Raw genomic sequence first — 23,189 nt, forward strand, 5'->3', positions numbered from 1 at the left:
GTACTGTTTTACTGTAATTCCTTGTGCAGAGAGATTTTTAAAGGTTTCCCAGGAAGCAAGAGCTTCCGGGATGCCAGAATTAAATGAGATAGCATGCTTTGATCCTCTGTATCAAAAAAGAGTAAAAATAGTTCAATTATAGCCACAGATAGCTCTCACATCAAGAAGACTGTATTTGAGCACAGAAAATTGGAAAATGGAGACATCAAGCTGTTTCAGCTCAGACTTCTCTCCAGGTGAAATGGCAGGCAAAATGTAAAAGGCATGTTGGAACTAACATGAAATTTTAATGATGTTTTTCACCTCATTTTACAGCTTTATGAGTGCGGTAATAATCTGATGATTTGTCTCCTAACAAGAACCTGTGAGCTCTTGATTAGCTCATAAATCTACTCCACAGTAGAAGGGTTAATGCTGCCATTTAACTCAAACCAAGAATTTGTCCCTAACCTTAGAGAGATTCTTCCAGAACTACTAATAGAATTACTGGATAATTTGTATGTGACTGGAACAGGTAATTATTTATCTTATATAAAGTAGTATATAACAGTTGCTTTACTGGCTTCAGTGGAGTTTTTGCTTGTGTAAAAATATAAGAATCAAGATTTTGATTTATATGCTCTTTGCCATATCACTGAAATTCCTATCAGCTCTGTAATGAAAGGAAAAGAATATATATCTGTGTATTACAGCCACATTTCTTAAACTTTTGAAAGCTGAGCTAACCTTGAGGGAATTGAATTACCCTATGTGAATTTAAGTATCTTGCTTTTCTCTTCACGGGAGATTTCTTATCCTCCCTTGCAGATGTCATAAAACAGTGGTACCACTTTTTGTAGCATGAGCTTTCCCCACCCTTCATCTGTGCTGTGCCTGGCAGTTGAGGAGGAGAAGTTGGTGATATCCGAGTTCACAGCCTTCAAAAATGGCTGGCAAGCTCACATTTCGGACATGCTGATGAGCTACCTGCAAATGAAGCAGCAGGCTCTTGTGGTTTGGCTATTCTGATAGATGTTGTCCAGTCTCATCCACAGATGGCCCACCACTGTCTCCTCCTATCTGGGAGAGTCATCAGATTGCCAGGTTAACTTTGACTATCAGTTCTGAGATTGCTGGTACAGACCTATCCTATTTTAACTGAAGTATAACACAAGCAGTCCAGGTGACAAATTTGTGGATGCAGTAGCCACTGGCAGAAGGACAGTGGTGTGAACATCTGGGGATGGCAACTTGTTCCGCCAACACAGCTTGCCTCTGCAGCTCATCTCTGCCTCAGGTATGACCATCTGACATCCTCAGGACAAGACTGCAGGTAAAAATAAATAAATAAATAGAAATAACTGCATTTACTTCTCATCCTAGTTATCAGTGTTATCAATACTGTATTTTTATGGACACTACTATTTTAGGAGAATAAAGGTTTTAAGTTTTGGGGTTTTATTTGTCATCTTACTGTGTTATTTGTGGAAGCCTTTATAACTGTAGCATCAAAACTTCCCACCTGCCCTGTTGACAAATGTTACATCTCCACGAGAGCTCTCTGCATACCCACAGAAGCAGCAGTGCCTTTGAGCACACACACTCACAGACTGCTTCAATTTTTTAAAAGTAATGAAAATTAATTTAATTATTTAAAAAAAAATAAAGAGAAGAAAAAGAAAAGAAAACAGATTGAGGGCACAGAATACTTTTTAATTACAATGAGCTACTAGCACTAACTAGCCTGTGCAGGACTCCTGGGTCAGAAACATCTTGCCCAGTTTCTGGTCCATCATGTTGAGCCAGTTCTAGTTTCAGCTGCTTCAGAAGTGCACGTGGGAATCCTGCTGCAGGTACAACTTTAATGGTGAAAGTTAGAAATGAAGTCGTGCTGAAGTGCGAGTGTCCAAATCCCTTTTCTTTCAGGAAGAAGGTGAATGTGATAAGCCCACAAATGACCAGTATTCTTTTGGACCCATGCAAATTTCTTGGCCTCTAATGTGACAATGGCTGGGGCAGTTACCAAAACTGATTAAAAACACTTTTTTTCACTTGATCCCTCACAGCATAATTGCGTTGTTGAGTAATGGCCAGGGAAACAGAAATTCATGCTCTCTGTCAGTAGCAGGGACACTAAACACAGTAATTAGTAGAAAACTGCAATTTTTGATGTATTATCCACCTACATATACCTCTGCAGGAAGATATTTCACTCAACCATTCCATTTGTCTATGAGAAAGACAGATAGTAACAAAAGCATCTCTGCCACGTTTCAGCTGCCTCTGACAACTACAGGCTTTGCAAGAAAAGCAGATGGAGCTGGGAAGCAGCACAATCTTTCAAAAGTGGCACAGGGAGTCATGCGTGTTCATGAAGTCCTGCAGCTGGGCACAGGCTTGCCGCTGAAGGGTGGCTTGGCACATTTTGTCGTCTGGAATTTTCTCCACCCAGGCTTGTGAATCAAGGAAGTACTGCAACCTAAGTAAAATAGGGAAAGTAAAGGAGGTAATTCATTACTGAGCAGCTGGAGACCATGAGCCCCACAAGGCTGTATCCTTCCATTGCACCATCGCTGAGGTCGGGTAGTTCATTAGCCAAGAAACCTGCCTGAAACCTGGCTCTAGTTTCATCAACACGTTAACTGCACTCTGAATTAAGTTTAGGAAGGGTTGGTGCCAAGTTGGGACAAGCAGTTCCAGAAAGCAGTGCTCATACTTCTATAGAGATGGTCTCCCTCTGATAAGCTTTCAAAGGCACTACTATTCTCCACTTTGGTATAGGGAAATTAAACATGGGAGATAGATACATTCCTTACTGATATTTAATACAGACATACTGAATTTTCTGCTCAGGTAAATTCTTTTTTATTTTTTTCATTAGAACAGCAATGAGAAATTAGAAGAATGGGCCACACATAGAGATGATAGAAACTTTGAGAGCTGTTCTTAGACACAGTCCCATGCATTTCTTTTGCAAATTCACAAGCTGTACAAGGCATTCAGAGTAGCTGGAACAGTGCACAAATTCCCCATTCTCCTTTTCTGGTTGTGATTTTTTTTTTTTTTTTTTTTTTTTTTTTTTTGGATCCAGTAAAACAAGGGGCAGATTTTGATGCTGAGAAGTGTGGAAACCAAGCTGGGCACACACAGATGTGCCAGTAGCTTGGCTGGCCATGCTGTTCCCCACAGAGGAAGGGCAGCTGCCCTTTTGCCAATGGTGTGCCTATGTAAGTGGCACTCTGTGCATTTTTAGTAAAGCCCGCAGAATCGATCCCTAGGAAATTTGGCCCTCTCTTCACTTTCTGGAGGCATTGCACTACTTTGGGTACCCTTTGAATACGTTAGCCATGACAACAGCCACAGCTCAGAAAATGTTGCATTTACCTGTTGTTGTAGTCAACTGTTTGTCCGTCCTTTCCCATGAGGAGGTATCGTTTGCCAGTTTCCATGTTTAAGTTGCAACTGGAGCGCTTTATGAACTGTCGGTGGGCACCCACGGAGACGCTCTCATCAGCAGCTGCGGCATGAAAAGCGAAAGCTCCATAAACACCATTTCTAATAAAGAGTAGGACCACAGCCAAAGGAACACAACCCCGTGCAATCCTGTACAATACTGCTAACGCAAGGTAACATTTCGCTCAAGAGCTGCTACTTGACAAGGCAGTAAATGGCCATCCTGTGGCAGGATATTATGCCCTTAACATTAAAAAAAAAAGAAAAAAAAAAGTCATTTTTATCTTAGCTGGTTGTCTTGGCCTCCTCAACAGTCACTGGAGAAAGATTCCCACCTGAAGCACAAGGCACTGGAAAAACAGCAATACAACACATTCTTCGAATAGAAAAGAGATTTTCTTGTCCCTGCCATCCTGCTAACTGGTTTCCCAGCTACTGACTGCTACTGAAGAACTGACAGTGCTCCATTCCCTAACATATGATTTGCTATCTGAGACAAGCAGCTACACGGCTTTGATACAGTAGTGCAGACAACATCAATATAACTAAAATGCAGACAACATCAGTATGCTAACTTCTTTCTTACACTTTTTTGAAATATAGTGCAAAATGCGGCACATATAACTATGGTGCCAAATTCAACATTAAACTAGCTCAAATTGCAGGTAAGACTACAGTCTTCTATCCGCTAACACAGGCTTGTGCAGCCTCTGCTCTTTAAAGTGTTAGAAGTTTAGTATTCAAAATAACATCCTAGGAGTAAAATAGAATCAGAAAGGTTGAATATTTTAATGCTAATAAGACTTTAGAGAATTTGAGGTAGAGTGCAAATCTGTGAAATCTAGTACTAAAAATTCCTAAAATCTAAGAATCTAATTCTGGTAACTTGCATTAATTTTTATATCTAATACTTAAAGCCCAGAGAAAAGAAGAGTCAGTGCTCAGTAAAATATGCTGCTTTACATGAGCATTTTTTTTCCAAAGAATAATATAGCAGCAAAGGTTTTATGCAAGACTTTTCTATTATTTCTACTCTACATAGTAGATTACACTGATTTTTCATTTTGTTCAAAGAAGGCAAAGGAATGTAATGATGGATCAGAATTACTTGCAAAAATTATGAAGTTTTGTCTCAAGTTCATCATGTTTGAATTACCATGGCATTTTCACTTCCTTTGCTTCACAAATGACCTGACAGAGTTCAGACTCTGAGGACCATAAACATTTGAGCTCTTACTTAACAAGTAATTATGTAACTTGCAATTTTAAATCTCCGATTTAAAACAAAGATAAATTTAAATTACCATAATAGTCCAAACTATACAAGCAGAATTAAATTGGAATGGTTCCTTCAAGTTCTGGAATCCACAATAAGAAATATAAGACTGAATCTGTGCTATGTTACAAGGGCTATACTGCTCTTCTAACAGCCTCATAGGGCAGCATACACATTAATCCAAAACACAGGCACCAATTCTTATAATAATCAGAATAATCTGAGGAATGTACACGCGTAAGATTTTTGCTGACTCTTAAACACAAATAAGTTTTTCCATATCTCTTCTGAACCAGTGCTGTCTTTTCAATGACTGATACTGAAATAATGCTGGGAGTCCACAGAATGAGCTGTCACCCAACCAATTCTCATCTACTTTTGGTGCCAGCAAAACACCTTACTCTGCTCCCAGCTAATACCTTTTAATTTGTTCCACTAACTCCTAGAGAAACTACAACCTGGATAGTAGTGGGACTTGACTCTAGCTAGCTAACTGAACAGCATACCTTTTTTTCTAGTATAGGTATGGGCTAGAACAGGGGGAAATATGTCATTCAGTGTCATTCCTCAGTCAAAGTTTAGGTACAATAGTGACCAATCTCACCCCCAAAAAATCTTTCCAATGCTTGCCTGTGAATTGTAGGAATAAAAACAATGATATCCAGAGCTCTAACTTCTCTAGTTCCTGTAGATTTTCTGGAGGGATTAACAAATCTTTCCATCCAGGTACTGTAACCTCCCAGAGTCAGTCACTTGGTACAGTATCTTTTCCCCCGCACACAGAAAGTGCTGGCTGTTAGTAATGAGGCTAAAAAAAGTGTGGATTTGATCTTCCCATGGTAACTGGACTTTGGGTATGAATCACGAGTTCTGTGCCATAAAGTACTTGGTGACACCACCAGTCCTCTGGGTAGAGATCAAGGGAATAAGCTAATTATTCTGGTCAAGGCATGGAAGATTTTGGAACCTTTAAAGTCTTTCTTTAAAGGCAGTCTTCAGGCTAAAAGACATGAGAGACAGCCACATGATACCATGGTGGTTAAAGTCTGAGATGTCATCTGATGGCTTCTCCAGAAATTACTTGGAAGAATGTCTGTGTTCACTGATGCTGCCTGTAAAATAAAGTTTGTATCGGGACAGCTGGGATGGTGGGCTTGCAAGAGGATACTGCCTGAGAACAACATAGATTTTCACAAGGTAATCAAATAAATAGAAAAAAAAGAAAGGTTTCTTTTTTTCCCATCACTATTATTAAATCAAAGTTTCATAAGTTTTCCTTTGTTCATTGAATTCAAGCAAGTTCAATGTGAGAACTCTCAGCCTTTTCCACAAGGCACACACTGAATCATTAACAAATATTTGAGTGACAAACTCTCTCTTCACTCAGGATCAAAACAGAGGTCAGTGGGTATGTCTACAGCAGGAAAGAGTGGATCAGTTAGACCAGTGTACAGAGTGAAATACTTGGTGCTGAGGACCTAATATCCACACTATGTGTGCTTTCAGGGAGGTTATTTTAGACTAGCTCCAGGTGGGTCCCCCATCCTGTTACGAATGCCCCATTAACAGTCAGAAAGTACCTTCTAGTTTAGTTTCATCTGAAAAGATGCTCCAAGATTGCAGCACAATGTGAACCAAAGCATGGTATGCGGAGATGATTCATTTCAGCAACCTGCGCCTGAGCTGAGCTAAACCCAGCTAGACACTCCAAACAAGTCTTTCAATAAACCAGCCTTCTTGGAAGTCTAATAAGTAAAAGAATCTGACCCTACTTTCTACTAATCTTCTTGGCCCATGGTCGTTGTCATTTAATTAATCTAGTTTTGCTACGGGTTAATACAAGTGCTCAAGCATTTTGATACTTACTGGCTTTAAGAATTCTCTGGATTTTGGCCTCATAGTAATCAAACACATTCTTCTGTGTGCTATTGAGGAGCTCGACTTCATACACTGCAACAGACAACAATTGTATGAGGCCAGATGAAAACACAAAATTATGTCCAAAACTGAAAGTACACTTTTGCCACATGTCAGTACAGAGGCCCATATATTACCTATTCATCAGTCCTAGGAATATAAAAGACAATAGGACAGAAATTCTGTGTACCTACTATGCTTTCAGAAATTTAGATACTGATCAACATCCTCTAGATTTGTCATTTTGTTTTAGGAGCAGCTACTCTATGAGTAGGTTTCCACCCATATAGAGAAAGCTTTTTTTTTTTTTTTTTTTTTTTTTTTTCCTGTCCTTCTGTTAGTGTCTAACTCACCAAAACTGATGAATCAGTCTTCTGTGGGTAGCTCTTCCAATTTTTTAATCCAAGGAAGAAGCCAAAAAGGCAAATTAACAAAGGAGGAAATATTCACCTGGCTCAGCTCAGCAGAAGGAGCTGCTGGCTATGGGATGCCATGTACTAGGTACATTACTACCTACTGCTTACCCCTCTCATGCAACAATACAGATCATGAGGATGGTGGTACTCACTGGTCTTTTCTCACCTCTGTAATGTAATGGTACCCACTCTTCCTTCCTCCAGCATCCCACCACATCCTTCAGAGAGCATTCCTTTACCCTTTCCCTCCCCAAAGGACTACTGTAGCACATGGCCTCATTTCACCTCTTCAGCCTCCAGGCCAGATAGAGAAGCTGTTTATTTCCAGATAGGTCTCTATATATAAGACTCCAAACTTATCCTTAAAAAGCACTGTTTAAAATATATTGAAAATTATCTTCATGCCTTACCATAATCTGCGATTGGGTTGTAGCACACAAAATTGAAGCGTGTGTTTTCTGTTACAGCTCTACTGAAAGTTGATTTTTGTTTTGGGCAGGGCCCTGGAGTGAACAATAAAAGTTATGTCTCTATCTCTGTAGATATGGATATTTTGATAGACATAGCGCACACATACTCATCCACTCAACGTTTTAGCAGAGAGTACAATAAAACAGGAGAACAATTTCCTTAGGAGTGTAATGGAGAGTATTTACATATATACGTACATATACATCACATGTAATCTGACTACCTTTTAAACAACAGTTATGAATGTGGTACCAAGCATACTAGTGGATGCTCTGTGTCATATGTTATACATTGAATTAAATGTAAGGATCACAATGGTCCATTTTAGACTTAAAAATTCTCACGTTAACGGTTTTCAGAAGTAACTATCTTCTTTTAGACTGACTTATTTGGCAATTCATTACCTTCTGCGCACTGGCAAACATCTGCATGGCACACCTTTGAAAGCATTGCACTGTGCTGGGGTGCACTATAGAATACACTGCACTTTATTTCTGTAGAAAAGAAACAGGATAACTTGTTTCAGAAGGTTCCAGTGGGAGAGCTTAAGCAACTGAAACTACCTCTGTAGCCCAACTTACTCCTGGTCCAGAGAAGTCAGAGCACTAAGGAGTTAGATACACATCAACAGTCTACAAAGACCTGCGGTCTAGGCACCTTGAATTCAGACAGTGCCTTGTCTTTCAACTGGGCACTGGAATTCTTGCTTCTGTTTTGTTTGTTTAAGTTTTAGTCTTCCTTTTTGTTTTTTTGTTTGTTACTTCCCATAAGCACCCATCTTAAAAGCATCTGTTGACCATATGGTTACAGTGACCACTGCACCACTTTAGAGGGAGGAGATAGGCTCACCATCAGTTAATGGTTTGTACCTGGTACTCTTAGCCATCAGACAGAAAAGCCGACACAGGCCAAGCTTTGGGTGACATACACTGTCAGGGATCCCTCAGCTTCAGCAAAGTAAAGGTTTCATCCTATTGTTTTCATGATTGTGGAAAATGGGGAAAGTTTGCACCTAATCTTCCTTGAATGGTGGATGAGATTTATTCTCCCAGAAACACTGTACTTAAGCCAAATCTCTGAGGTTGCCTCTTAGATGCATAGAGAGACAGACTGAACAAAGATAATATGAATGGAATATCCCTAAAAATACCGTGAGAAGCAGGAAGTCAAGAAATCTTATTTAAAAAACCATGAGTGTAAAAGTATATATGTTCAGTATATTTGCAATGATGGACCTTTCCTGAAAAAGTGTCAGTGTAGGTGCTTTTGGGCGATTGCTCTAGAAAATACTCAGGGTAGGTTCTTTAACACTGGAAAAAAAAATCACATGATTTTGCACACTGCATTACAACTATCTTTCACTTTTATATTAAAAGCACTAGATCTCATTCCTAAAGCTCTCACTTTCTATATAGTTACATATTCTTTTTTCTATTCCCTTAAGTTAGCATACCAGGATTGTAAAAATCATATAGGATGGCATTTGCTGGCTGAACAAGGCCCATGGGATTGATTTGCTTTGCCCCAAATGATATACAGTCTGGTTCTGGTCCGCTTGTGAGCTGGAGGGAAAAGGAACAACAGCTGCGATGAGTAAACAAGCTCATTCTCCCCGGTTAGTTCCATATTCATTTGTGCCTGTGTTAGCTGCCAAATGCTTGTTTCCGATGGTGGAGGTATGTCAACTCTAACAGCTGTAGCCTCACCGTTACAAGCAATTTTTTCCTATTAATTTATTGGGAGATTTTGTGGATGAGCTAGGAATCGCTAAAGGCAATTTTGTGAGATACATGCAGTAAACTGACTGATCCTGACTCAGATCATCACTACTTTGAAGTTTACTTGAACAGGCACAAGCTTAATACATGATCAGAGCCTACCCTGTACTGGGGGCTGCTGTGCCTTGTATGTGCCCTTTCTACACCAAAATGCTAAGGTCAGGGTGACCTGACATGACCTATTTAACATAGGTTTTGATCTATGTCAAATATACAGCTTCTCTAGGACAGTCATAACAGCCATAACATTTAAAATTATTCCTTTGGCTGTTGTCTTGCCTTTAGAAAAGCATTGCTCTGTGTAAGTCTTCTACAGGGATTACCTGCTATAGGCTACACAGGTGGACTATCTCAAGTGGGTATAGGGTGGAGTCATAATGCAAAATATGGAGAAATATACATGGAAACTAGGGAGCTTGATGACTCCACTTGTTTGTTAGTGTATGGATGTTGATCCAGAAATGTTGAACTTTGCATGTAAGGTATCCACATGGAATTTACAGGACCATCAGTTAATACTTTCATAATCTCGGACATAAAGACCTCCTATTTTTTTAGCAACTGTTCTAGCTAGAAAGGATTCCTTTATTTTTTTGTCCAAAGACCAAATCTCAAATGTGGACTTCATTTATATTCTGCATATAAACACTATCTGAACTGGCAGAGGTTGAAATAAAAAAGAGAAATTGAGTTTGCTTACCTCACCAAAGTAAAGCAAAACCTTTCCTTCCTTGTACTCAAAGTGCTGAATGTATTTGTCTGAAGACATTACCAACTACAGTAAAGTAAACAAAAAAACAAACAAAACCTTATGAGAACAGAAATACTATTGCTATCATGCTTCATATTCTGATCTGCTTTGTTCTAACTGTTTGAGGTTTTGGATAGACATATTTTTGTTATTCTTGTTCTGAAAAAAAATGCTGAATATAGGCAAGAAATGACAAATTAATTATGTAATTTTGGTAGAGTCCAGCCTTCTTAGTGAGTTCCTTGTAACAGAAACCAAGACAAGGCTCAGGAGAGCACTTAAATACTTTCCTACATTCACATATATTGCTGTCTTCACTGACTTAAAACATTTCATCACTATACATACTTAGGTTCTGTACCTGAATAAGATTCTTAGGGAATGCAGGGAAAAATAGGCAAGGAGGAGTAAAGAAAACAGTTTTCCCATCATTATTCTGTGGACTTTGGGAAGTTTTCCAGAGGAAATTTATGTAGAAAAGGGTATAACAGATTGCACAGAAAAGCGTGCTTCTCACCTGTTCAAGTTCCTTTGTGTCAGGCTCCAAGCCACTTAATAGAGAGAGATCAACGAGAGACATCTTTGGCACATTGGCACCTGTAGACCTTTATAAAGGAGACTGTCGTCAGTGAACACTTACACTTAACAGCTAGCTTTGGTCTGAAGAGTTTAGCTCTTCAGCCATGCTCGTGATGAACCAAAAGATTATGTACAATTTAACTTCCCTCAGTGGATCTTAATTTGAAACTTAGCTACTTGACTAACAAAGAGTTATAAGGCAAAATTAGTCATCTAAACTAGTCAGCTAGTCATCTAAAACCAAGGTGTCTTGCCTCGTTAAATAGCCTTTCTATATAGCTGATGATAGGCAAAAACAGTCACCCTCAAAGGACAGCTCATCCCACCCTAAAAGCACTGTTGAAGATACGGAGGATAAGCAGCACTTGCAAGATGTCTGTCCTTAATTATTACCTGGAGGGGGAGGCTAAGCAATAGCTTGTCCAAATTCTTAATGGACAAAGTTAGATAGATCAACTCTACCTTTGCTGTCCTAGGCCCAAATCCTCATTCCCTAATGACCGCTTATGTTTTTATATTGGACTCCCAATCTTTTCTATTTCCACTTTCTCAAAAATCAGATTATCATATTGCTGCTGGATAATGAGGGCATTATGCACTCACTTGGGGTATCTTGAATACACCACCAGCATACACCTTGTGGTATTTCAGAAAATTTTACTTTGGCACCCTCTATTCCCCGTAAGGGATATAGCATAACGTAGGGAAGCTCTATAGCTATGGTGATGTAGTCAGTGTCTTAAGGCTGTCTCCTATGTCTTAACCACAGCAATGGGGACTTTCTCTTTTAAGTCTCACCCTAACACTCAGCAATGTCCTGTAGGACAGTGGGTCTGACTGCTGATAAGCTTCTCATTTATGAGAAAAATAAATGAGGAAAAATATGCCTCAGCTAGAAGGCAGAATTCACTGAATCCAAGGTTATTAGGGAGGGCAAAGCCATGGAATAATGGTAATTCTCATCCTCCAGCTGCTATCGTTCCTGAAGGTGAATAAAAAACACTGCTCCTGGGGCTCTGTCAAAAGCCAACGGAAAGGTATTTTGCACTGAGCAAAAGCCATCATTTCATATTTCTCTAAGCCTTACTGCTGTGGAAGGGAGCAAAAGCAGATATGCCAGTACTGCTCTGCAAAGGAGGATTTCCTTCTTACCAGCTCTGCCTCTGTCAATTTATTGATTATCACGATAAAAGGACATCATATCTGCCTTCCTCTAGCCTCTCCTTCCTCCAAGTAGTAATAGACATCTTTTCTCTTTCATAAGGGCAAAGTGGGACTAGGAAGGAGGCAAGTTGCCACCTCCAAGTGGCAGCATTTCCCCCCAAAGCAGTGAAACTCTGTAAATGTGTCATTAGCCTGTCCCTATTGTGTCTACTTTATTTAACAGAGGACTTCTTTCAAATGATTAGCTAGCCAGGTCAGAGTGCCAGACGTCACCAGTTGAGACAGATGGGGTAGAATCTGGAATTGAGTGTTCAGGGTTTGTGAAAACAACCTAAACCTCGTACTCCGTGTGGAAACTGTCTCTTTTGCTGTGGAAGAGAAAACGATAACTGCCCATGGGCATGTACTTGCAGGTTGGATGCCCAGCCTACCGATTTGAAGGATGTGACCAAGAATTCCTAACAAAATTGAATGCTTTTTCTAACAAAATCTTCCAATCTGCAGACCTACCGAACACAGACTTTGTAGCGTAGTGATTCTGCTTTACTGGGAGAGATTACATCTCTTTTCCTTCTGCTGTGGATATCAAACCACTCTATTTCAGACAGTGGCTCGTGCAGGCTGGCTTCTATAGCAAAGGACTCCTCATAATCATAGTAATCCTCAGAGTATGCAGCATCTGGAAGTGATAGACACAATCAGCCTTGCACAAATCTGACTGAAGGACCTGCTAATTTGTTTCCTTTTTTTTTGTATAATGGTAAAAGAGCTGGGGAGAATCATGCCATCTCCATGAACCTGTAAATCTTTCTCCATTCCATTATTTCTAATCTATTCGAAGTTAAAACTTTAGAGATACTCATAGCAATATTAACCAACAGATCTAGCCAAGAATGGTGTTTGGGCAATTCACAAACATATAAAAGACAATCTCTTTCTCAAAAGTTAATGATTCAAGCAGAGAAGGAAATGCAGATACAGGCAGAGGGGATGATGCCACATTTAAAAAGAGGGGAAAGACAGTCTTGCCAATATGAAAAACACTGATAACAGATCTGTCAAAGGAATGTTTAAGGACACACAGCAAGTTCCTTATCAATCTAGGAACCAAACTGAGCTTCCCCTCTGTGGCAGCCAGGATCTCCATCAAGAGAGATTATTCAGCTCTCCTCCCAGAAACAAAGAGTTACTAACATAATTGGTAAATCTATTAGCTAATCTCTGCATCTACAGTTGCCCTGACAGCTGTTAAACCATTCAAAAATATCGATAAGCTGAACGTAACAAAAATATCAGTATCTCTGCAGGTTCCAGAGACTTTCCTTATTGCATTCATTTTTTTTTCTCACTCCACAAGGCCAGAAAGCCATCAAATATTATTAGCAGCTGGCTGAACCTGCACCTTTGAGACCAGTTGGCCTTTTCACTCACCAGTGTACTTAATGCTTCCTTCCATTTCCACTGTCAAAATCAGATCATTACATGTGTTTTCCTTCAGCTCAGAAGACTGGTACACTTTTAATATCTAACAAAAAAACCACAGACAGTAAAGCCCTAAAAATACCATTTAAATGACAAGGGTTTTACTCAGCCAGAACTTTTAGTCAGTAAATTGCTGATGGGACATGGGAGTATGAAGAAGAGCACAAGTCTCCTGGAGGTACAAGCCAGTCTCAGAGGACTTCATCGATATAAGCAGGAGAGCCCTTATTGCACATCCCATGGTCCCAAACATCCCAGGCCCTTCGAGATAACTCTCCCCTTCCAAACGCAAAGGGGTCTTTCAAGTTCCAGCCGCCTCTGCCAGCAGCTTATTTGCACTGAGGACTTTCTGAAGCCATAAAGAGGTAAAATTGACCATCAAGTCAGTTTCTAAATTTTAGAGATTTGGGGGTGGGAACACAAAGGATGAGCCTGTGGGAGTGACTCTTTCTCTCTGCTTTCAAAAAGTCAGTGGAAGAAGCCCAAGTGGATTATGAATCTCTGAATTACAACTTACACTCATAGTCCCGTTTCCTCTGCCTTGTATGGACACTTGAAGTTTGCTCCCAAGATCAAACTGCAAATCAAGGTAAAAAACCAGACATTTAATGTATACTCAGAATATAAGCATTGTTTTTCCTGTGGTCTTGATGGTCTTTTTTGCCTTTGCCCCTCAGAATTGGGATATTGGAAATCTGTACTATACTAGGAGCTATGATAGAAGTTAGGAGACTCCACAGTTATAGGATTTTTAATGTGCAGGGCTGGAGCATTCTACTTTGTTGTTTTGGGCCCATGAGATGTGTTTTCCCCAACCTTAATGTCTCCTTTGCAGCCAAGCCTTGATATTTTCACAGGTCCCAACACATTGTATATTAGACTATTCCCCTGCTCCCTTTTTCGCTCATTCTCTAGGAAGACTTTGAATGGGCTGCTAGCTTTTCTCCTATAGAGTGAAGATTCAGGACACTAAAGTTCTCAAAGAGGCAGGAAAGGTCCTATAAATGCAATGAGTTTGCTGCTAAGCAGTTGTTGATTTTTTTTCTTTTTTTTAATCTTTAGAAAGACTCTCTAGTTGTTCACAGACTAAACTCTTGCAAAATATGACCCCATCAAAAGAAAATCTTGGAGCAATGGATAGTTATATACCTCTAACTTCTTCTGAATCTCTTCTTCACTATCAGTCAAAGTTAAAAGAAAACTGTTTTGCTTTCCAGGTGTTTCTACTCTTACACTCAGGTTGGTTGAAGTAGTTCCCAGTGCTTGTATGCTATATGCTGACAGAGCTTCCAGGGCCACTACTGTGTCCTATACGAGATAGGAACGGAAAGAAACAACAGTTATGCCAGTTATTGCCACAATAGACAAGATGATATGAACTGAGACTATTCCTCAGTTTCCAGTTTTCGCTACTTCAAAATTTTCTTGTATCTGCCTGTTCCTACCTGCATACACTATTCATTTCATTTCCCAGATTCTTCTCTCATCATTAAAATCCTAAAAACATTGCAGGCCTGACCTTCAACTATTTTGTCCTCATAAAGAGAAGGAATCTTCACTAGCTCCTAATATTTTTTATTAAAAGTCAAAAATCTTCACACATCGAAGAAATTCAAAATTAGGTTTTTTTGATGCTTTCAAATGGAAATAATAAAGTATTTGTGAGATGTCCCTTTTCTTGTGCCTTGCGAACTCCACCTGAACTGACGATCAGGTACCTGTGTAGAGCAGTATCCTCCACCGTAGTTCCTTCTTTCTGTCAGCCATGTAGCGATGGGCCTTGCATACGCCATGTCCCTCAGGAGCAATGTTTGCAACAGTGCGTAGGCAGTGGCTTCCACTGAGATTGCGTCTCTGCCATTTCCCCAATAGCGATGCTGCTTTGCTGTAAAAGCAACTCAATCTTGAATACAATTGGTAAAGATATTTGCAAAAAATGATTGTGATTCTGCACAATAGCTATTTCAGGTCATATCACTCAAACTAAAAATCACAGATGCTATCATAAGAGTAACAAATCAGTTGGAAGCAGAGGAAGTGGAAAAGGAAAAACAAAGTAAGTTTTCAGTTCTGTCTTATCTGACGACCACAGTCTGTTGATCACATCGTACAGCAATGCCCATCCTATGAAGTGGTCACATTGTTTCAGGTGGTACCCAAAAGGTAATAGTATTAATTAAAGCCATATGTCCCAGCTTGATTAAGAGAAGCATATTCTCTGTGCTTAATCTATGGCTGTCAAACCATGGTGGATTTACCAAAGTAATTTTGAGAAATGAATAGCTGTCCATGCAGCCACACAATGAAGCGACCCAGCACTGACTGCAGATGCACATGGGAGGGGAAGAAATGACACCTGTGTGGAGCTGGAGCAAAGCACTTAGGACTAATGGGAGACTTTGAAAGTGGGTGGAAGGGAAGAGATATATTCAAGAGATATATCAAGAGATATATTTGCTGGTAAATCTGTTTTAGACCGCTTCCACGTCAGAGGTTTCTTCTTTCTCAGCTGTTTTGAGCTTTTTTTTTTTTTTTTTTTTTTTTTTTTTTTGCTGCTCTTTCAGGGAGAGGAAACTGTGATAGGCAGTGAGGAAAGGGAGGAGGAAGCAGGAAAAGTAACTGATTATTTACCATGGTTTTCTTCCAGCTCCAGTGTCAGGTGAGGTCACAACACAAAATTCAGGATTCTAAGTTGTTACTTTAAAGTGATGTCAAGTATATACATTACATATTGTAATTTAAACAACAAAAATGTGTAATTATGTGGTTTCTACAATTAAGTGTATAACACATCTATACATACACACTTTTATACTGTTAAAAAGCCTTCATTTACTTGAATTTGCTTTATTCATGTAGCAAAGTGCTCAAAGTGTTTTACTTAGGAAGAGTGCTTTCCAAGTTTAATTTTTAAGATAAGTTACTAGTACCTTCATCAAAAGAAGAACAGCCTCTTAATTTTTCTGTTGCCCATTGGGCTTCCTCACTATCAGACTGAACAAGTGTCAGAGCATAAGCAGTGATGGCTGTAGAATAGAAATTCAGGTTTCTTGAAAGATAGTTTTTCATGTAAGCCACAGCTTTTTGAATCACGTCTATCTGTGAAAACAGAATGGAACCATTTGAAAAAGTGGTTCAAAAGCTAGTAAGTGCTAGTACCGATGTGATTACTAAGAAATCAGAATAATCTAGTGCAGCCATTTTTGAGACAATTTTAATAATTTTTACTTTGTGATTAAAGCCATTAATAATAGAGTGTCTAACTCAAAACAGCTTGCTGTGCACTAGGCTACTGTGTCTTTTCTTGCCCATCACAGATGTAGTAAACAGACTATTCCCACTTGCAGCAGTTTAAGATGGGAGGGTGGATATGCCTCAAAGTCCTTCAGACCTAAGCGTAAAAAGTCCTCCAGACTTAAGTATAGAAAGTCAGCCTTCTTACCGCAGCAGATGACTCATTGTAAACTGGTAGAGACTGCTGCAGTGCAATGATTACAAAGGCTGTCAAAGCCAAATCCTCTTCTGCTGACTTAATGCCACCCTGGAAGAAAAAAAACATGAAAAAGAAAAATTACATGTACATGCATTTGCTTATGAGTATGCTTATAAATGCTTTTAATCTAGAAAATCACTTTTCATAAATTCAAAGGCTCTCTTGCCACACCATCTGACTATAGGCCTTACAGTTCACCCTTTAATTTTGCTCAGTAACTTATGTCTGCCTAAAGTGTTATCTTCTAGGATGGCAGTTAGTTTTAATTAGGCGTTGTTAAGAGATGGAGAACCTGCCACATCCTTCAACTGCTAACCAAACATTTAATTATTTAACTCACGGTTAAAAATTTACAGTTTCTCACTGGAATATTAATGACTTCAATTTCCAGCCACTGCTTTATTTTTCTCTACTGCTCCCTATAGACTAAAGAGCCCTTTAGAACTCAGAATTTCTCCCCTGCAAAGGTGACATACTCATCCACATATGCCCTAGCCAGCTCATTTCTCAATCCTCTTCTTGATAAGCTAAACAGAATGCCCTTCTTAGTATTTTTTTCCTGAAGATCTGTATTTTTATTCCTATTTCTTTTTGAGATTCCGTTGCTCATGCTCTCTTTTTGCCAGCAGCCTTAGGATCCTCACTCTTTTCCCTCACCAGAATTTGTGCTTTGGACAAACTGTTTGCTTTGAGAGATTTAAGTCTCAGCACAAAAATATCACAAACGATTCGTGAAGCAAGTATGAAACAGAAGTTAAGTTCAACAGCATTACATCAACTGAGCAATGAGATTTGGCAGGGAAAGCCTCACTAGTGATTTGAAAAAGATCACTTAAAAATTGTCTTTTTTTTTTTAAGGTGGTACAGAATACCTGTATTTTCAATGAATTTTAGAAGGTGCATATTATTTTTGTATCTAGATACTTTGAGAATCTAACAAATTTGTGTTTCTAGATGCTTACAGGGGTTATGTTGGCTAACATACACTCATCAAAAGTTCTGTTGTCTGATATCAAGAATAAACCCCTGGGGCAAGGATTGCTGTTGACAGCTATGTGATCAGAGCATGCAGAGAAGATGCGGGGAAAAAAAAAATTCTTAATTCCTGATCAGAATTTACCATGAGGATAGTTAAATACTGGAACAGGCTACCCAGAGAGGTTGCAGGTTATCCTTGGAGGAGTTCAAGATAAGGCTTTGGATAAGGCCCAGAGCAACCCGATCTGAGCAGGGGGTTGGATAAATGACCCCTGGAGGTCCCTTCCAACTTAAATTATGATTCTATGGGCTTTGGAAATAGAAGGCACACATTTGTAGATAACACAAAGATCTCAGTACTAATTTTCTAAGTGCTCTAGAGGCCAAGGCCAGGTGCACAATTATCCAAGACAGATCAAAAAATAAAGGTATTGAAGTGCTAGCTATGCTTCTCTGACATAATGAGTCTTTTATTGGATCACTGCATTATATCTGTACTTCATTACTGATTACTTTTCTTTTAGATAAATTAGTACTCAACAAATAAGAACATCCCCTTCTATCCCTAACAGTCTTAAAAATGCTTCTTCAAAACACTAAACACCTACCTGCATAGTCCTGTCCAATACTGGGTGATGGTCGTGGAATGAATCATCTGCCTGCTGTTGATTAAGCAAATAGGAAATGGAACTGCTTATGTGACTATCTTGCACACTAATGTATTCTCTGCACCTCGTGAGTACTTTAACAATGAATGCAGTTAACCTACATGAAAAAAAAAGTTCAAAACTTGTGTTGACATATATTTATAGATATTGATGGGAAAAGAAACATACCTGTTCTGTACATAGACTCTGATGCAACACAATTAGCTGACTGGAACCCAGTGAGTTATCATGCACCATTAGAGTCGCAATGACAGTGGCATATGCAAAATAATCAATAGCTAAGTATAAGCCTCTTTCATCAAGCACTAAACCTGCTTAGATACTTATAGGGCTGATCATCCATGACAAAAGTACGCAGGCAACACTATGCCCACCAGATTTTGAAAATCAAGTCCAAATCCCCCCAAACAAAACATTTGATGCATCAAATTATAATAGTGATCTTTAGGGGAAAAAAAAACAGTCAATGCCGATTATGAAAAATACACTTACCATACACTACTAGGGGTTGTTCTAAATGCTCCATAGGAACCATCCTCCTTTTGAAACTCAAGCAGTCTGGTATAGCCTGCATGAAAAAGACAGCAAAAATACTGCTCAAAGAATATGCATGTTGGTTAGGCATTTTCATACCTCACTTGTATTAACAAGGAACCATGCAGTATTGACCAGTGGAAGAGTACAGGGAGATGTTCTCTAGTATGTTAAAGAGGAAATGACTGAGTTAGCTGATCTTTGAAACAGATAAAAGGCTAAACTTAGAAGGTGCTGTTTGATTTAGGTGAACTGTGAGAAGAACCTGAAAATTGCAGGCAGCTGTAGATATGTGGATACCAAGGCATCTTCTACATGGTGAATCTTGGGAAATTTTTTCCATACAGTCAACTTTCAAGTAGTTGACTTTATGGAGCATGGACTCACGAAGGATACAAAGAATCACCTGCTGAGTCAGACACAGGCTTAGAAATGAGGAGTTGTGGGCTCTGTTCTTCATGACGATGTTATTGACAAAGTCTGTATCATTTCTATAGAACTAATTTTCTACCTCGGGGAATTCCCTAGTAAGTATCAATAAAAGCACAATGTAAGGACTGAACGCTGTTGATAATAATTATCATCAGGATATCATGTTGCTTTAGGCAACCTTAGATAAATGACTAAAGACCTCCACTCTGCAACTGTTAGCATGCGTATCTACATACATTGATCTACATATCTACATAGATATATGTAGCTATATATAGAGATATGTATATGTACATTTTATACCTACATGTATAAAAATCTGCATTTTTATCCTTATTCTTCATTGATGAATTCTGTATTACATAGGATCTGAAGCTTGTAAAGACAGATGCATTATACTGCTTTAAGCCGTATGCACACCTTTACAATTTGGAAAGATCAGCTGTACCTGCTACAACACTGGTATCTCTTGGGACGTTCTTTAGTGCCTGTGACCTGGAACGTCTCCACTTCCATGTGCTATGACCCTAGCTTTGCTGTATTTAAGACACCTTCTGTGGATGTGCTTGCAATGGGCTTTTCAAGAAGCAGCCTTACAGCTGCCTGCTCCCTCCCTGGCTTCACTGAAGGCTATTGGAGTCATTCTAGCCCGTGTGATAAATATGGACAAGTGGAAGAGGAAGCATCAACTGAATGATTACCATTGGGACTTTCTCTGGTGATAGTTCTCCTGACACATACAGGCCTCTATAGCAGAGGCATCTGTATCCAAGCTGGTCATACAAAGTTTTCTCTGTTGTTCAGGGAGAGAAATAGGCATTTTTAGGACATGATTTATCTTGGCCTATTTTGCAGCTATGCATTAGGATGAAGAGATTCATACTTTGCAGCTGCCCTTTTTTGTCCAGTAACTCTGAAGAAAGATGACAGTGATCAGCTCAGATCTTCCTTTGGTCAAAGATATCATAGATATCACCAAGGAATCCTACTTCCAAATTACTTAGAAGAGGGATGACTGTGAATGTCAATACTGCTATCAAGTCAGATGTAAGCATTGGGCACATAAATCTTGTTTCTCATGCCTATCTGCAGGTTGTCCATGGTACTTCTGCATGGCTATGTTAAGGTAATGCTCAGCCTTTCTCCAGGAACAAAGTGCAATATGTAATGCAAGGAATAACAAGCCAGTGTAGACTTTTTTTTTTTTTTTTTTTTTTTTTTTTTCCGTACCTTGTCCAATCATCCTAATGGCTTCATTCTTCCGTTCAGGATTAAGGTTCACCCACTGCTCACTTGCATCTAAGTACTCAATAGCATAGACTGCAGGAGCCATTTTCACCATCGTCTGCTCTGCACAGCCTGTTGGCACTCGGATAAGCTTGTCAATTCCAGCAGCAGTAAGACAATTTTCAGTGGACTCACCCATAATATTCCCTGTAGTAAAATACATATGCCAAAACACTATATTTAAAGCTGGCTGGTGTAAAATGAATAAAATTTGATATTTACTACAGGTAGATATTTTAGCATGGCCTGACAGCTGTCTGATACTTCCGATTATGAAACACTGTTTTCAGGTAATTATCACTCTGTAAGGTAGGGAAGACCAAGGGTGACACAACAGGCCCTGGAAATGCTGGAAAAGGAGGCTGAGGTAATGAAGGAGCATGAAGGAGAAAGTCCTGGGGCTACTGGAGGCAAGGAACCAAGAAGAGAGAGAAAGACTGGTGTCTCGTGTTCAGGGTGGAAAACTCTTGTCAAACCAGACTTGGTTCTCCCACAGAGCACAAAGAAAACTGCACTATATGACTTTAAGCACATCAGACATTTGAGGCATTTTTTTCCTGCGATTTTGTTATTTGGTGAGTTCAGACATCCCTCTACTTCAGAATGGGGATAGGAAATGAATAGCCTCTGTAACAAGGATGCATTATTCTATAGTTCCTGGAATTTTGTTTTTATCATTAATATGTTTATTTGCTATCAGACGTTTTAAATAAATGCATATGTATGTATATATGTATTTGATTAAATGAATATAAGATTATAGCTATCTTCTGAAAGAGACTTAAAGTTCAGGAATTAAATGGCACTATATATGCACATTTATGCTACTATCAAAAAGTTACTGGCAAAAAGTTATATTTACCTTTCATACTAACAAACACATGACTGTCAGAACCCGGTACCATATCAGGCGGTCTGTTCAGGTCCAATGTATGGGACTTAACTGTAGATAAATAATACAAGCTTACATTTCTTAGAATGAAAACAACATACATTGTAATTTTGGAATGGGCTTTTCATGAAATGTCTCACAGTTGATAAATTTCTATTTAACATTTCTTATAACATTTCTGTCATAACTGTTATGAAAACAAGATATTTATCTTGCTTTAAGCTGATTTAATTTTCAGACATCCGCAATGTTTGTTAGACCAAAATTTCACTTTTTAACCTCTTTTAAAATCCTGTAATAATAGTAAGAGAATGATACATTGAAACACAGAGATAATGCAAATATTTTCTAAAAGCCTAGAATTAAATGATTTGGCTTTCCTGTGGTTTTTGGCATTTTTTGGATAAAGAAATTTATGACAAGTTTCTGGGGAAAGCAATCCAAAGCAATATTTTTGTGTTAAGAAATATTTTACCACACTTGCTGAATGTTCACACCAGACCTTATAGCCACTGCCCCTACTCCAAACCTCATCTATATCTCACTCTTCTGTGTAACTTACAGTCACTATTAAGGCAAATGGTCTGCTCTTCTCGCCGTAAAACACCTTCGGCCTGTACAATTGAGAGGGGGGAAAAATAGTCAAACTTTTCGCAGTCACTCACACTGGAAAATAAGCAACGTGAAATTATGGTCTCAGCCCTTACAGTAGACCAGCAGGTGGCAGAAATAGTTTATTTTGGAGTGAGATAACTCTCCAGGTAAAACTGAAGCTTGAAATCAGAGTTTCAGTCTCCCACATGAAATGCTAATGAACTCTGCTGTTTTCTTTTGTTATTATTGACACATTTCCCTGGATGAAATACTATAAACCAAAAATATCCTAGAAGAATGAAACTTCAAAGTTTGTTTTCAGCTCAGTGTATCACGCAAATCAAGTTATCAGCAGGATTTCATTTATACACTGCTCATCTACGAAGTTCACCAATTTCTGAGTTCATACCACTGGTAAAATTCAAATTTATTTTACTGCTGATTTCCACATATCCCTCTTCTAAAAGCCTATATTTTAACGAAGCTCTGTTTACAGCCACCTTGACTGTTTTGGTATAGCACTGAATTCTGAGACTTGCTATCTCTAGAAAAGCTATGGTTTGTAACAGCAGTTTCTCATCACATCTTGTCTTATCTTTATTGGTGAGACTATACCTTCAAATTAATGATGCTATTAATGGACATGTTCTTCCCTTTTTTGTAATTTAAATACGGCCCTCAGTGCACTTCTAGTGTGCTGTAAGGAGTCTCTGCTGGTCAGTATCAGTACTGACTTACAAAAACGGCACTTTCTTTTCATTATTTCAAAAGAGAATAGTGAGATTGAATAATCAATACAGCATCTTTCTTTGCCTTTATGTTCTCCACCTATGCAACTGTTTAGTCTGAAGATCTATTAATCAGAAGAAATAAAATAGGATTAAATACTATGATTAGCGGAGGCTACATCCCTCTCAAAATGTCAGTAGATGAACTGCGTCAAGCTTGACTTCCTAAGGGAAAAAAGACTTTTTATTAATATTGATGAAGTATATGGAAGCTAAAGACTAAGAGATGACCACTGACTGTATGGACAAAGTTTTAA

The 23,189-nt window shown here is 38.9% G+C and overlaps 1 protein-coding gene across 1 annotated transcript in view; it reads right to left on the minus strand.

Moving 5' to 3' along the window:
* Positions 1 to 2,319: 2,319 nt before the first annotated feature.
* LOC134140963 (complement C4-like) overlaps positions 2,320 to 23,189 on the minus strand; it is a 45,002-nt gene continuing 24,132 nt past the window's right edge. Inside the window, exons 22-41 of the mRNA XM_062576747.1 lie at positions 22,113 to 22,164; positions 21,521 to 21,601; positions 20,602 to 20,805; positions 18,898 to 18,973; positions 18,346 to 18,502; positions 16,709 to 16,807; positions 16,197 to 16,365; positions 14,985 to 15,151; positions 14,416 to 14,574; positions 13,784 to 13,843; positions 13,216 to 13,309; positions 12,295 to 12,463; positions 10,559 to 10,646; positions 9,991 to 10,065; positions 8,966 to 9,074; positions 7,917 to 8,006; positions 7,452 to 7,544; positions 6,575 to 6,658; positions 3,364 to 3,496; positions 2,320 to 2,458 (exon numbers count right to left, since the gene is read on the minus strand). Coding sequence (XP_062432731.1) covers positions 2,320 to 2,458; positions 3,364 to 3,496; positions 6,575 to 6,658; positions 7,452 to 7,544; positions 7,917 to 8,006; positions 8,966 to 9,074; positions 9,991 to 10,065; positions 10,559 to 10,646; positions 12,295 to 12,463; positions 13,216 to 13,309; positions 13,784 to 13,843; positions 14,416 to 14,574; positions 14,985 to 15,151; positions 16,197 to 16,365; positions 16,709 to 16,807; positions 18,346 to 18,502; positions 18,898 to 18,973; positions 20,602 to 20,805; positions 21,521 to 21,601; positions 22,113 to 22,164 — 2,298 coding nt within the window. The remainder of the gene's footprint in view (positions 2,459 to 3,363; positions 3,497 to 6,574; positions 6,659 to 7,451; positions 7,545 to 7,916; positions 8,007 to 8,965; positions 9,075 to 9,990; positions 10,066 to 10,558; positions 10,647 to 12,294; positions 12,464 to 13,215; positions 13,310 to 13,783; positions 13,844 to 14,415; positions 14,575 to 14,984; positions 15,152 to 16,196; positions 16,366 to 16,708; positions 16,808 to 18,345; positions 18,503 to 18,897; positions 18,974 to 20,601; positions 20,806 to 21,520; positions 21,602 to 22,112; positions 22,165 to 23,189) is intronic.

Source organism: Rhea pennata, chromosome 1 (assembly GCF_028389875.1).
Source record: "Rhea pennata isolate bPtePen1 chromosome 1, bPtePen1.pri, whole genome shotgun sequence".
NCBI classification, from domain to species: Eukaryota; Metazoa; Chordata; class Aves; order Rheiformes; family Rheidae; genus Rhea; species Rhea pennata.